At 58.1% G+C, this 12920-nt stretch overlaps 1 protein-coding gene across 4 annotated transcripts; it reads left to right on the top strand.

Annotated features, from left to right (window-relative positions):
• The first annotated feature begins 464 nt into the window (after positions 1-464).
• NFATC4 (nuclear factor of activated T cells 4) lies at positions 465-9804 on the top strand. 4 transcript variants are annotated; one of them, XM_040968776.1, is made up of 11 exons: positions 465-501; positions 1545-1673; positions 2719-3814; positions 5044-5206; positions 5801-6000; positions 6207-6379; positions 6829-6969; positions 7860-7915; positions 8141-8267; positions 8464-8724; positions 9701-9768. In XM_040968776.1, the coding sequence occupies exons 2-11, from the start codon at positions 1574-1576 to the stop codon at positions 9766-9768; spliced, it is 2385 nt and encodes a 794-aa protein (XP_040824710.1). In that variant the 5' UTR covers positions 465-501; positions 1545-1573. The 4 variants fall into 4 exon arrangements, with proteins under 4 accessions (XP_040824710.1, XP_040824709.1, XP_040824708.1 ...); XM_040968775.1 differs by having other exon boundaries at positions 8464-9045; XM_040968774.1 differs by lacking the exon at positions 465-501 and having other exon boundaries at positions 1379-1673; positions 9701-9804.
• The last annotated feature ends 3116 nt before the right edge of the window (positions 9805-12920 follow it).

Below are 12920 nucleotides of genomic sequence, written 5' to 3'. Positions count from 1 at the left end.
CCGGGGCAGCTCCGCGCGTCATCGGGGTCCCCGGGGGCTGGAGGGGTCTCCTGAGCGGGCCCGAGGGAGGACGCAGGGGAGGGGACAGAAGACGGCCGCCTCCGCCGCGGCGCAGCTCGGGCCCGCCGGGCCAGCCCTCCCTCCTCCGGTCCCCCGGCCCTTCGGAGCCTGTTTCTCATTAGAGTAATGGGCGCGGTCCCCGCCCGGCTCCCGAGTGTTTGTAAACGTCTGACCTGAGGGACGTCGTTTAACCCTCCGAGTGCTGGGCTTGACCCCAGTGGGGGCTCGACCACGAGGATTTTAGAGATTGGAAATCACTGCGACCTCTCAGAGGACCTTGAAGCCTACTTGTGTGTGTTTGGGGGTGGTACTTGCAACCGCCCCCCTCCCCAAGCAGTTTCCTTCGGAATCTCAAAGCTCCAGTCTAACACAACCTGGGCCCCTCCATGCCTGTCCTTCCTGGAAGCTCCAGTCCGGGTCTTCCCGCATCCCACTGCCCAGGTGACAGGTGTCCAGCTCTTACACCCGCCGGGTCGCTGGGTTATTGAACGCCTGGTGAACCTGGCCAGGATTTTCTTGAGAGTGGGAGCCAGATACCCCCGAACCTGATTCTTTCCGGGGAGGAGGGAGCTGACTTCCCGTGGCCCTCTGGGTGGCTGCGACAGGCAGTGGCAAAGCCTGGTCATGATATATGCCCATCAGGGGCTGGGCCGGGCGAGGGGCGGTGGGAAGCTACGGACAGTTCCTTCTAGGTTCTGATTACTCTGAGCAAGATCTAGGCCAGCTAAATCTAATTCACCTTTGGACGAGGAGGAGGAGGAAGGATGGGGGAACTGGGGCAGGACAGGTGTTGATTCAGCAGAACAAAGGTTTTCCAGAAGGTCGCCCAGGTTAGGGACTAGGAAGGAATGCCTTCTTTTCAGAGCATCTTGGAGCCACTCTGCAGTCTAGAGCCCACCTGACCTCAGGCTTGGAGGAAAAGGGGAGGAGACGTGGTTCCTCGGTGCTAGATGATGACTACAAAAGTCTTAGGAACTGAAAAGTCTTCTTGGACCATCCACGTTTGGGACTCAGAATGTGGCCCCTTTAAGGCGCTCGGACCCGGAGTTCGGAACCCACGCTGAGGAGGAGGGATTGGGATCCCCGTGGACAGTGATTGTCAGGATTCAGGGCCAATAGGCAACATTACGGTCCTATCACGCTGGAGGGACTGTTTTTCAATTCAGGTTTTTTTTTTTTTAGGGGGAGGGACTGGAGAGCGAAGGAGGAGGGAGGGTGGGGAAGGACGGAGGGGCGCGTGGTTTTCCCATCTCATCCCTGGAGGAGGGGCTGAAGCATCTTGGGCAGCCAATCAGGGACAGGCTGGTGGGGGGGCCCCGCTTTGAAGAGTTTGGGGAAAAAAGTTTGGAAAAGTTTCTATAATAACGAGGGGGCGTCCGGAGGGAGGCGACAGCGGCGGAGGAGGGGGCGTCTCAGAACAAGGGAGGGAGGGAGCCACTCGGGTGAAGAGACAGCAGCTTCCTGAGTTCCCCCCTCCCACCCAGGCCGGGACCCGGGGGCTCTGGTCGGATCCATGGGGGCGGCGAGCTGCGAGGATGAGGAGCTGGAATTTAAGCTGGTGTTCGGGGAGGAGAAGGAGGCCCCCCCGCTGAGCGCGGGGGGGTCGGGGGAAGGTTAGTGCGGGGCTGGGGGGCTCGGGGGTCTTGGGGTCAATGAGAGGAGGGTGGGGGACCCAAGTCTGGGGAAGCTGGGGACACTGAGCCCTGGCTGGGGGATGAGAGAGGCAGAGGTTGAGGGGAGTCTGGGGGGAGCTCACTGGTCTGCGCAAGTGAGGCTGGGGGCCCGGGCTCCACTTTCTCCTTTTTAGGTCGTGGCTGGGGTGGGGGTGGGGGTGCTGTTGGCCGCGCGCCGCCTCCCGGCCAGGCCGACTGTCACTGCGATGGGGAAGCGGGCGGGCACGGAGGCTCCAAGAGCCCGGAGCTGTGCGAGGGAAGGGGAGGTCGGGCTGTGAAACTTGTCCCGTGCGGGCCCGGCCGACCGGACGCCGGGGGTCCGGGGCACTCGCGGGCCGCGCCGGGGCGCCCCTCCCCCTCGCCGTCTGGCCGCAATGAGAGGCAGATGGCGGGGACCGAGCCGGGGGCGGCGGCCGCCGTTCGCACGGAATCCGCGCTGCCCACTTTCACCCCCCTTCCTCTCCGGCTGGGCCCGGCACGCACCAGCCCCCTTGGCCCCAGACTGGGGGGTAGGGTGGGGGAAGCGAAGGAGGAGCCACCTTCCCGCGTCACCGCAGCGCTGGCGGCCCCCCTCCCTTGGTCACGGTTGCGATGGCAACTGGGGCTCCTGCCAGCCCCGTTTGGGGGTTTGGGAACCGCTGCTAATTGGGTTCATGTGTGAGTCGCCCCCAGCCCAGCCCAGCGCCTTGCTAAACACGCCTCTAAGGCCTAGCGGCGGCTCCCTCTCCAACCCACCTCCCTCACCTAAAGACCGACGCGGGGCCTGTACCGGGAGCTGAGGCCACCGGCCACGAGTGCAAGGCGTTGCGGATGGGCCAGGGACCGGAGCTCCTGCATCCGCCCTTTCACTTTTGGCTCTAAGACCCGTTGCTTGCAGGGGGTGAGAGGGCGTCACAGCAGAACTTGCATCCCCAAGCACTCTGAAGACGTCTAACCAGCGTATCTCTCGCGCTCTCCCCCCACCCCCGCATCCCCAATTTGACAGAACCTGACCCAGAGGATGCCTCGCCATGCTGTCGTTTGGCCCTGGGGGAGCCGCCTCCCTACGGCGCTGCCCCTATTGGCATCCCTCGGCCTCCGCCCCCTCGGCCCGGCATGCACTCCCCTCCGCCGCGCCCGGCCCCGTCACCTGGCACCTGGGAGAGCCAGCCCGCTAGGTCGGTGAGGCTCGGGGGGCCGGGCTCGGGGGCCGGGGGTGCGGGGGGCGGCCGAGTGCTGGAGTGTCCAAGCATCCGCATCACCTCCATCTCCCCCACGCCCGACCCGCCGGCCCCGTTGGAGGACAACCCCGACGCCTGGGGAGACGGCTCCCCCAGGGATTACCCGCCCCCCGACGGCTTTGGGGGCTACCGAGAGGCTGGGGCCCAGGGCAGCGGTGCCTTCTTCAGCCCGAGTCCCGGCAGCAGCAGCTTGTCGTCGTGGAGTTTCTTCTCCGACGCCTCTGATGAGGCGGCCCTTTACGCGGCCTGCGACGAAGTGGAGTCTGAGCTTAACGAGGCGGCCTCACGCTTCGGCCTGGGCTCTCCGCTGCCTTCACCTCGGGCCTCCCCTAGGCCCTGGACCCCCGAGGATCCCTGGAGCCTGTATGGCCCCAGCCCTGGAGGTCGCGGGCCGGAGGACAGCTGGCTACTGCTCAGCGCTCCGGGGCCCACCCCAACCTCACCACGGCCTGCCTCCCCCTGTGGCAAGCGGCGCTATTCCAGCTCTGGCACCCCATCTTCAGCATCCCCGGCTCTGTCCCGCCGGGGCAGCTTGGGGGAGGAGGGCCCTGAGCCAGCTCCGCCACCCCCTTTGCCTGTGGCCCGAGACCCTGGCTCCCCTGGTCCCTTTGACTACATGGGGGCCCCGCCAGCTGAGAGCATTCCGCAGAAGACAAGGCGGACTTCCAGCGAGCAGGCGGTGGCTCTGCCTCGGCCTGAGGAGTCAGCTGCGTGCAACGGGAAGCTGCCATCTGGAGCAGAGGAGGCCGTGGCTACCCCTGGGGGTTCCCGGAAGGAGGTAGCTGGCATGGACTACTTGGCGGTGCCCTCCCCACTGGCATGGTCCAAGGCCCGAATTGGGGGACACAGCCCCATCTTCAGGTGAGGACTGTGCACCTGCCACCGCCGGCTCTCTCCAATCATTCTACAGGGGAACAAGGAGAGGAACAAGAGATGGGTCTGAAGAAAGATCTAAAAATTTCCAAAGATAGTAAGCCTTTCCACCCACGTTTTAAATGAGAATAAATGCACCCATTCTTGCTAAGGGACATCATAGCTCCATAGAAACCAATTAGAGAAAATCTACCCTATCCCATTCTGTTTTATGGGACCTGGTCAGGCAAGGAGGTCTCTCTAGGGTGCCCCCTCCCAGCCGTGGGCTGGCCCATGGCTGCTTGGGGGCATGTGGGCTGTGTGTGTCTACCTTCTGCTCCAGTCTTTTCATAGGTCCTGCTCTGTTACAAGAAGTTCCTCTTTCTTAAACTCTACAGCCTCTACTAGTAAGGGAGTTTAAGAAAGAGGAACTGCTGATTTGAATAAACTAGCATATATCTTGTAGGTCCAAGAATTGGTCCTAAAACTTGGCAGTTCTTCCACCCTTGAATCTTGAGATGTCAGACTCTATCCAGAGAGACATGAGTAGGGGAAGAAGCTGTGTAACACTGGTGCCCTGGGCTTCCCTGGGCAGATATGGGCATTGAAGGATGATTTAGCAGCACCTGCCCTCCCCCCAGCCTCTGCCATGAGATACAACACTCCCCATCATTGTGACAGCCAAAGATGTCCCCAGGCTGTCACAGATCACCAAGGGGAACACTACCAGGAGAGATCCGCTGGCTTAGGGTACCCGTGAACATAACACAGAGCCACCCCATTAGAAACCCCTCAGCTCCCTGGAAATGTTCAGCTTCCACTAGTGCCTGGGAGCCGAATGGGCCATCCTCAGTTGGACCTGTGGCTGCTGGCCTAGTATCTGTAGAACAAAGGGGTTCATGCCTGAAACCCTTTATGGGCTAAAATGATACTTGTTTATAGTTCTCCTCAGTGTCTAGGGGTTAGGAGGGGCTTGGGGTTCCTTTGCACCCAGGCAAAAGCTCCCTCCATCCTGGCCTGTGCTCAGGGCTGAGACAAAAGGGAGCCCCAGGCCTGCCGTCCTCTCCCATAGCTCATGTCAAGGGACTCTGCCCCCACCTGCCATTGCTCTTGGTGCTAGCATTTCTTTCCTCTTTCACACACACCCTCTGCTTCCTCCCAGAGTGCAGTCACGCAGTCCCTGCCACCTGGGGTCTGAGGCTGGGATGGGGTCAGTGTTCTTTTCTCCCCTCCCCTAGGACCTCTGCACTGCCCCCTCTGGACTGGCCCCTACCCAGCCAATATGAGCAGCTGGAGCTGAGGATCGAGGTGCAGCCCAGAGCCCACCACCGGGCCCATTATGAAACAGAGGGCAGTCGTGGAGCTGTCAAAGCAGCCCCAGGTGGCCACCCTGTGGTCAAGGTAAGGGGCCAGGACCAGGAGCCAGCCTGATATCCATTTCCCCATCCCAGCTCCCTGTGGGGCTACTGTAGCTGAGTAGCCCCATGGCACTGCCCTTTCCCACACTCCCTTTCAGCGTTGACCCTTGCAGGCAGACAGCCTGGGGGAGGAGGGTGCCCTTCCAGCACCCGGATATACTTGCTGCTCCTCTGTGCTTTCCACCCCCACTCGACTCATCCCCTGAGACTGCAGCCTCCTGTGGGCTCTGGGAAATGATGGCCTGCCAGTTGTGGGGGAGGGGTCAGGCTGAAGCCAGAGGTCACTGGGAGTCAGGCTTTCTCTGTATTGAGTTGGGCCTGTCTCTTGGAAGCTTCTCTCCCCTCTGCCCAGCCCAGTTTGGGCCTTATTCCAAGAACAACAGTGAGCTCCAGGCCACATGTTCTCCACGACTGGTGGACTGGTGCCTGATTCCCCCAGAGAATCCCTCCCAGGATGTCCTTTATCTTTCACCATCCCCCTTCCTCTCCTCCATGGGTGGACTGAAAATCCAGGAAAGGATAAAGGGGAAATTGGTAGGGATTTCAACTCAGTGGCCCCTTTCCCTCCATCTGCCAGCTCCTAGGCTACAGCGAGAAGCCCCTGACACTACAGATGTTCATTGGCACAGCAGATGAAAGGAACCTGCGGCCTCATGCCTTCTATCAGGTGCACCGCATCACGGGCAAGATGGTGGCCACAGCCAGCTATGAGGCTGTCGTCAGTGGTACCAAGGTGCTGGAGATGACGCTGCTCCCCGAGAACAATATGGCAGCCAAGTGAGTACCACCCACTCAGCTCCTCTCATCCTCAGGCTGCCCCACTGAGCCCACACTGGACACACGACTTCCTCTTCCCACTGGAGTTGGTCAGATGTCATCCCCAGGAGCCGGGATCTGGGAGGGAGAGCGGGAGTTTTGTTCTAGGTGGATATGCTCCCCTCTGGGCCAAGCTGGGAGGGTTTGCCGTCTGCCTTTGCCTTTAGCATCGACTGTGCTGGGATCTTGAAGCTGCGGAATTCAGACATTGAGTTACGGAAGGGTGAGACAGACATCGGGCGCAAAAACACCCGAGTACGGCTGGTGTTCCGGGTACACGTGCCTCAGGGCGGCGGGAAAGTGGTCTCCGTGCAGGCAGCATCAGTGCCCATCGAGTGCTGTGAGCAAAAAGACCCCACATCACCCCTCTGTCTCTTGTGGCCTGCTTTGTGTGTGTGTCTGGCTTGTCTGCCTGTCTCCTTCGCGTGGTGTCCTGTGCCCTGTTGGTCCCAGTAGCCCACAGGGGACTCAGTCCTTTGTTATACTGTGGTTGGGGGAGTGCAGGGTCTGCTGTTCTAGTGGTATCTGTGTCTGTCAGACTCTGACTTTGACCCTGTACCCTACCAACCCCTGGGGTGGCCCCTGTGCACTTGCTGGGGAAACTCCATGTCCTGCTGCATTGTACCCCTCTATGCCCCATACGACTCCAGGGATCCTGTTGATTGACCTCTATGTCCACTGCTGAAGAGGGTTACCCCAGGGGCCTGTGGCAGTTGTCTCACAAGGGCAGGGAGAGAGGCTCCCTCCACACCCAGTCCCCAGCCAGGCCTTCTCTATATGGCCCTGCAGCCCAGCGCTCAGCCCAGGAACTGCCCCAGGTGGAGGCCTACAGTCCTAGTGCCTGCTCCGTGAGAGGAGGTGAGGAGCTCGTACTGACTGGCTCCAACTTCCTGCCAGACTCCAAGGTGGTGTTCATTGAGAGGGGCCCAGGTGAGTGCCTGCCAGGGAGGGACGGAAGGTCGCAATGCCTTGGGACCAGCCCAGGAAAGACCTGTGGCACTGCTGTCACTAGTCCAGCCAACTGAGCCCCTGTCTCTTTCTTGGTGACCCTTCCAATGGGGTGACACATGACAGCAAGCTGAAACATGGGGCCTGCTCAGCAGGTGTGAGAAATGCCCATTGTGTTTATCAGAGAGCAGTCAGCTTTGAGTTATTTTAACCCCTGTGTTGGTAGGGTATTTAAGGAGAGGGGACAAAGGTGGCTTCTACCCTTAAAGTTCCCCCAAGGCCCCTTGCATTATAGCTACAAGAACTCACAAGATATTCCAAGATGGAATTTTGCAGGCGGAGAAAGGGAGTGGGGGCCGGCTATCCAGGCAAAGCCACTAGCCAGAGAGGCTTCTGTCCTTCTCTAGCCTTGCTCCCAGAAAGACCCAGCTCCTGGTCCCACAGTTAGCAGCCCGGGCCACAGCAGAGCATCTCCAGAGGGTGATGAGTCACAGGAGCCACATGCCTTCCCTCCATGCTGCGACCTTTTCCCACCATGACCCCCACCATCCTACCCATGGGGTTGCACGGAAAGGGATGTTCGGCATTGGGTGGAAGGGTTTCAGAGCTGCTTCTAAGTCACTGACTGCCCCTGGTTCCTGGGCTGGCCCTGCCAATTTCCCTCCATCTCGGCTTGTTTTCCTGCGGCTTGGGAAGCAGGTTAAACTCTGCCTTTTCCATTCTATCAAGTGAACTTGCCACAGGCGTCTCTGCATAGCAGACCTTCAGGGGACCTTCTGAATTTGGCCCAGGGTTTGGCGGGAGTGAGAAGGACTGGGACAGAGGGCAGGGGCCTTGGAGTTGGGCTGGAGCCCTCTGACCCCTACCCACAGATGGAAAGCTGCAATGGGAGGAGGAGGCCACCGTGAACCGGCTGCAGAGCAATGAGGTACCAGGGCCACTTGGGTGGATGTCCTGGGAAGGGGGACGGGGAGATGCAGAGAAGTCTCAGCTGGGACCCCTTGCCCATCAGAGTGCACCCCAGATCTACTTCCTTTTCTACAGTGGCCACTGTGGATGCAGGTTCATTGCTAAGAAATGAACTTGGCTCCTTAGCAAATGGGAGAAGAGAGGAGGAAAGCTGGGAAGAGCCTTACCCTCTGCTCTTCCACAGCTGACCTTGACCCTGACCGTCCCAGAGTACAGCAACAAGCGGGTGTCCCGGCCAGTCCAGGTCTACTTCTACGTCTCCAATGGGAGAAGGAAGCGCAGCCCTACACAGAGCTTCAAGTTCCTGCCCGGTACATTCTGGCACAGCCCATGTGGCGGACTGGCAGGCATTGTGGAGAGCTGAGCAAGAGCAAGTGGGATGCATGAAACCTTGGTGGGGGTGGGAGGCTAGCAAAGGAGCTGCATAGGTGTGCATAGGTGGTTGGAAGGTGTGACTTGCAAAGATGGCCAGACCTCTCACTGTGTGTCCTGCCTCCCTGCTCACAGTGATCTTCAAGGAGGAGCCCCTGCCAGATGCGTCTCTCCGAGGATTCCCTTCTGCACCGGGCCCCCCCTTTGGCACTGACATGGACTTCTCACCTCCCAGGCCCCCCTACCCCTCCTATTCCCACGAAGACCCTGCCTATGAAACTCCTTACGTGTCGGAAGGCTTTGGCTATGGCACGCCCCCTCTGTATCCCCAGACGGGGCCCCCACCATCCTACAGACCAGGTCTGCGGATGTTCCCTGAGACTGCGGGTACCACAGGCTGTGCCCGTCCCCCAACAGTCTCCTTCCTTCCCCGTCCCTTCCCCAGTGACCCGTATGGAGGGCGCGGCTCCTCTTTCTCCCTGGGTCTTCCATTCCCTTCTGTAGCCCCTTTTCGACCTCCACTACCTTCCTCCCCACCACTTGAAGGCCCCTTCCCTCCTCAAAGTGGTGTCCATCCCCCACCTGCTGAGGGGTACGATGAGGTAGGGCCAGGCTATGGGCCTGGGGAGGGGGCTCCGGAGCAGGACAAATCCAGGGGTGGCTACAGCAGCGGCTTCCGAGACAGTGCCCCTGTCCAGGGCATCACGCTGGAGGAAGGTGGGTGTGGGCCTGGGGATAGCACGCATGTGTGTGTGTGCATGTGAGAGGTGGCTCTGCATGTTTGCTGAGGGCTGGAGCTTGGCTGCCCAGAGATTCCGCAGCCACAGGCACAATCCTTCCTGTCCCAGGAAGCAAGAGCTCAGTGTGTGTAGCCACGTGAGACCTTTATTCCAAAGGGCACCTTTTTCTTGCCTCTGCCCTCTATTCCACAGCCTAAGGTCATCCCAGTCAGCTCTCTCAAGCTGCAGGCTCGGGCGCACAGTTTCCCAGAAGGGTGGTGTCGTGCTGAGGTCCCACTCGAGTGTTCTTTCCCTTGTTCCAGCCTTCCCCTAAACTTGGTCGCTGAGCTCTTGAGAGTTGGGGCCTTCCGGCTCTGCCTCTCCTTTCTCTCTCTGGCCCCACCCACCTGTGAAAGACACAGATTACCTTGACCTTGGAGGCCAAGCCAGCAGGAGTGGGCTGGGCCAGGGGCGTGGGAGCTCACAGGAATGGAATGAGGGCAGGATTCGAATAGGAGAGCAGGTGGCAAAGTGAAGCTGGCGGGGGCGGGGGGCTTTGTAAACTGAGGCCTGTCAGCAATGGATTGGGGGGGTCTCTGGAAAAGGATGGAGCCACTCCCTAGCCAGATCTCTCACCTGCGCCTCCTTTTCAGTGAGTGAGATCATTGGCCGAGACCTGAGTGGCTTCCCTGCGCCTCCTGGAGACGAACCTCCTGCCTGAAATATCGTTTGGCAACCTCGGCCCCCGACTCAGCCCGGCCCGGGTTGGGCCCTGCCACCGGGCTCGGCTCCGCCCACGGCTCGGCCCCGCCCTCTTTCCCTCTGTCCTGGAGCAGCGGCTCCGGAAGTCTGGACCACGGATCTCCACTGGCTCCTCTTTCCCCAGCTTCTGCCTGTTCCCCAGTCTCCCTTTCCTACCCCCGGTTGAGGTGCGACTCGCCTCCAGACCTGTGCTGTCTCAAAGGGCTGGTGGCGTGGAGGAGGGTGGAGACCGGCTGGGTGTCAGGAACGCCTGGGTTGAACACAGGGTCCAGGCTGTGCAGGCGTTGGTGCTGGGAGGCAAGGGCAGACTGGTGGGTAATAAAATGCTCTGTCCAGTGCTTTGGGCTCCAGAGCTCTTTGGAAGGGGGCAGGGACCAGGGAGAGTGGGTAGCTTGTAGCCGGAGACGAGGTTGTTGTGCTTCTGCTGGAGTGTCTGGGGCTGAGGCTGGGGCGGTGCGGGAGGGGCTCTGGAGGTCAGGACCTCGGTAGGCTTTGAGGGGTGGGGGGGAGAGGCGGGCAGCGTCGAAGCCTTGTGGAACTTTGGGATGAAGCCAAGCAATGTTTTGTCTCGTGATCTTTGTCGCTCCCTTCCCTACCCTCAACATTACCTGTATGATTGTGACTCATAGCCAAGGTGAGATAACCCTGTGTAGTCACTCTTCTTCCCTTACAAAGAGAAATGTCCAGGAGAGGGGCTTGCCCAGGGGCACAGGATTAACCATCAGCAGGCTGGGGCTGTGTCCCTGAGCTGCTGCCTCCTAAATACCCTCAGACATCATGACCCAGGAGGCCTGGGATCCTGCAATGAGGGTAGATCTGGCCCACCATCGCGGATGATGAAAATGTTTTGGAAAGATCTGTGTTTCAGAGGGAAGCCAGGTGGCCTCTCCAGCAACACCGCCAGCCACCTGCCCGGAGACTGGGCATTGTATGATTTCCTGGTGTGCACGTGTCCTGTGCTGGCCTTCTGAAGGGATGGTGCACCCATCACCACTGACACCCGACCCCCACCCACCCCAGCTCAGCTGGAGTCTGCAGCATGTGGCCACAGAGTACCACTGGCTTGAGTTGGCCACACCCGAAAGACATTCAGTGAGTCAAGTGTGAAGAAAATGCCTCCATCTGGGCTGTGCCCAGCTGGTTTGCCTGGCCCTGGTGGGTACCCTGGAATGCTGAAGCATTCCTGGGTATTGGATTGGAGGATGAGCCCCGTACACTTCTGTAAGCCAAGTTACCAGCTCCTTGGGTTTTGGCTACTTAAAGATAGATTCCTCAAGCCCCTACCCCAGAGTCAGAATTTTTTTTTTTTTTTCCCCTGGGTGCCTGGTCAGAAGGCACCCTGCACATCTGACTTATTCAGCTGTAACCCTAACCCTAACCCAAGGTCTGTGGGTATGTGTATGTGTGGATGAAAAACTGTGGTGAGAGAGATTCAACTACCCTCAAGGTAGACTTTTTTTTTTTTTAAGATTTATTTAATTTTATCGTAAAGTCAGATATGTAGAGAGGAGGAGAGGCAGAGAGGAAGATCTTTCGTCTGATGATTTACTCCCCAAGTGGCCACAATGGCCAGAGCTGCACTGATCAGAAGCCAGGAGCCTGGAGCCTCTTCCAGGTCTCCCTGGTGGGTGCAGGGTCCCAAGGCTTTGGGCCATCCTTGTTACTTTCCCAGGCCACAAGCAGGGAGCTGGATGGGAACGGAGCTGCCAGGATGAGAACCAGCACCCATATGGGATCCTAGCGTGTACAAGGCAAGGACTTTAGCCGCTAGACTACTGCACCGGGCACTTGACTTTTATTTTTAGAGATTTATTTTATTTACTTGAAAGACTGAATTTCAGAGAGTGGGAGAGGCAGAATGAAAGATTTTCCATCTGGTAGTTCACTCTCCAAATGGCTGCAATGGCTAGAGCTAGGCTGGTCCAAAACCAGGAGTTGGGAACTTCTTCTGAGTCTCTCACATGGGTGAAGAGGCCCAAAGATTTGGGCCATCCTCTGCTGCTTTTCCAGGCACATTAGCAGGAAGCTGGACTAGAAGTAGAGCAGCTAGAACTTGAACTGGCACCCATATGGAGGATGTTGGCATCACAAGAGACAACTTTACCCACTGCACCACAACATTGGCCTCAGACTGCACGTTATTCATGTTGTGCTGGGACACAGCCCTTTGCTCATTGTCAAGATTTATTGAGTAACTGGTACATGTCAGCCAGTGAGTCCTGGACAACTTCCTAGCATCATGGGGCAAGAATAAGTAAACAACTCATTCCAATTCAACTTGGAAAATATTTCTTGAACAGATAGTTGATCAGACCTTAGGGAGGCATTTTTTTTTTTAAGATTTATTTATTTTTATTGGAAAGGCGGATTTACAGAGAGAAGGTGAGACAGAAAGCTCTTCCATCAGCTGGTTCACTTCCCATATGGCCACAATGACTGGAGCTAAGCTAATCCAGGAGCTTCTTCCAGGTCTCTCACCTAGGGGCTGAGTCCCAAGGCTTTGGATCATCTTCTACTGCTTTCCCAGGCCACAAGCAGGGAGCTGGATGGGAAGTAGAGTAGTCAGGACTCGAACCAGCACCCAAAGGGGATCCCAGTGCATGCAAAGTGAGGATTTAACCACTAGGCTATCACACAGGTTCTCCCTCTCTTTTTTTTTCCTCGTTTGCTTTAAATACATGTTCCTATGCAACCCTGACTTAGTTATAATCTTGGGAGGCAGGGCTAGAGTATCTGCATTTTTTAAATTTAGGTTTTATTCTTATCACATTCTTTAAAATTTTTTAATTTATTTGAAAGAGAGAGATCTTCTAGCTGTTCGCTCACTGCCCAACAGCTGGACTGAGCACAAGGAAACCAGGAGTACAGAAGAGCAGGTCTAAGAGCAGGTCTCCCATGCAGGAGGCAGAGACCCAAGTACTTGAACCACCACCTGTTGCTTCCCAGGGTGCATATGAACAGTGAAGCCTGGACTAGAACCCAGGACTCAGGACCCTGATGTGGGATGGGGGTTTCCCAATCTGCAGTTTAACCACTATACCTAACACCTACTCCCTTATCTGCATTCTGAAGATTCCTTAGTCTGGGAAAGTTTAAGAACTGGAATCATCT

The sequence above is a fragment of the Ochotona curzoniae genome, unplaced genomic scaffold (genome assembly GCF_017591425.1).
Source record: "Ochotona curzoniae isolate NIBS_2020 unplaced genomic scaffold, NIBS_Ocur_1.0 scaffold_4701, whole genome shotgun sequence".
NCBI lineage: Eukaryota > Metazoa > Chordata > Mammalia > Lagomorpha > Ochotonidae > Ochotona > Ochotona curzoniae.
This window is presented reverse-complemented; position numbering and strand designations above follow the sequence as displayed.

What these genes read in the sequence shown, in the direction of transcription:
- NFATC4 (XM_040968773.1), top strand. Translation starts at nt 1,574, where the DNA reads ATGGGGGCGGCGAGCTGCGAGGATGAGGAGCTGGAATTTAAGCTGGTG. An exon ending in GGACACAGCCCCATCTTCAG is followed by an intron (nt 3,815 to 5,043) that starts GTGAGGACTGTG and finishes CCCCTCCCCTAG; the next exon opens with GACCTCTGCACTGCCCCCTC. An exon ending in GTTCATTGAGAGGGGCCCAG is followed by an intron (nt 6,970 to 7,859) that starts GTGAGTGCCTGC and finishes CCCTACCCACAG; the next exon opens with ATGGAAAGCTGCAATGGGAG.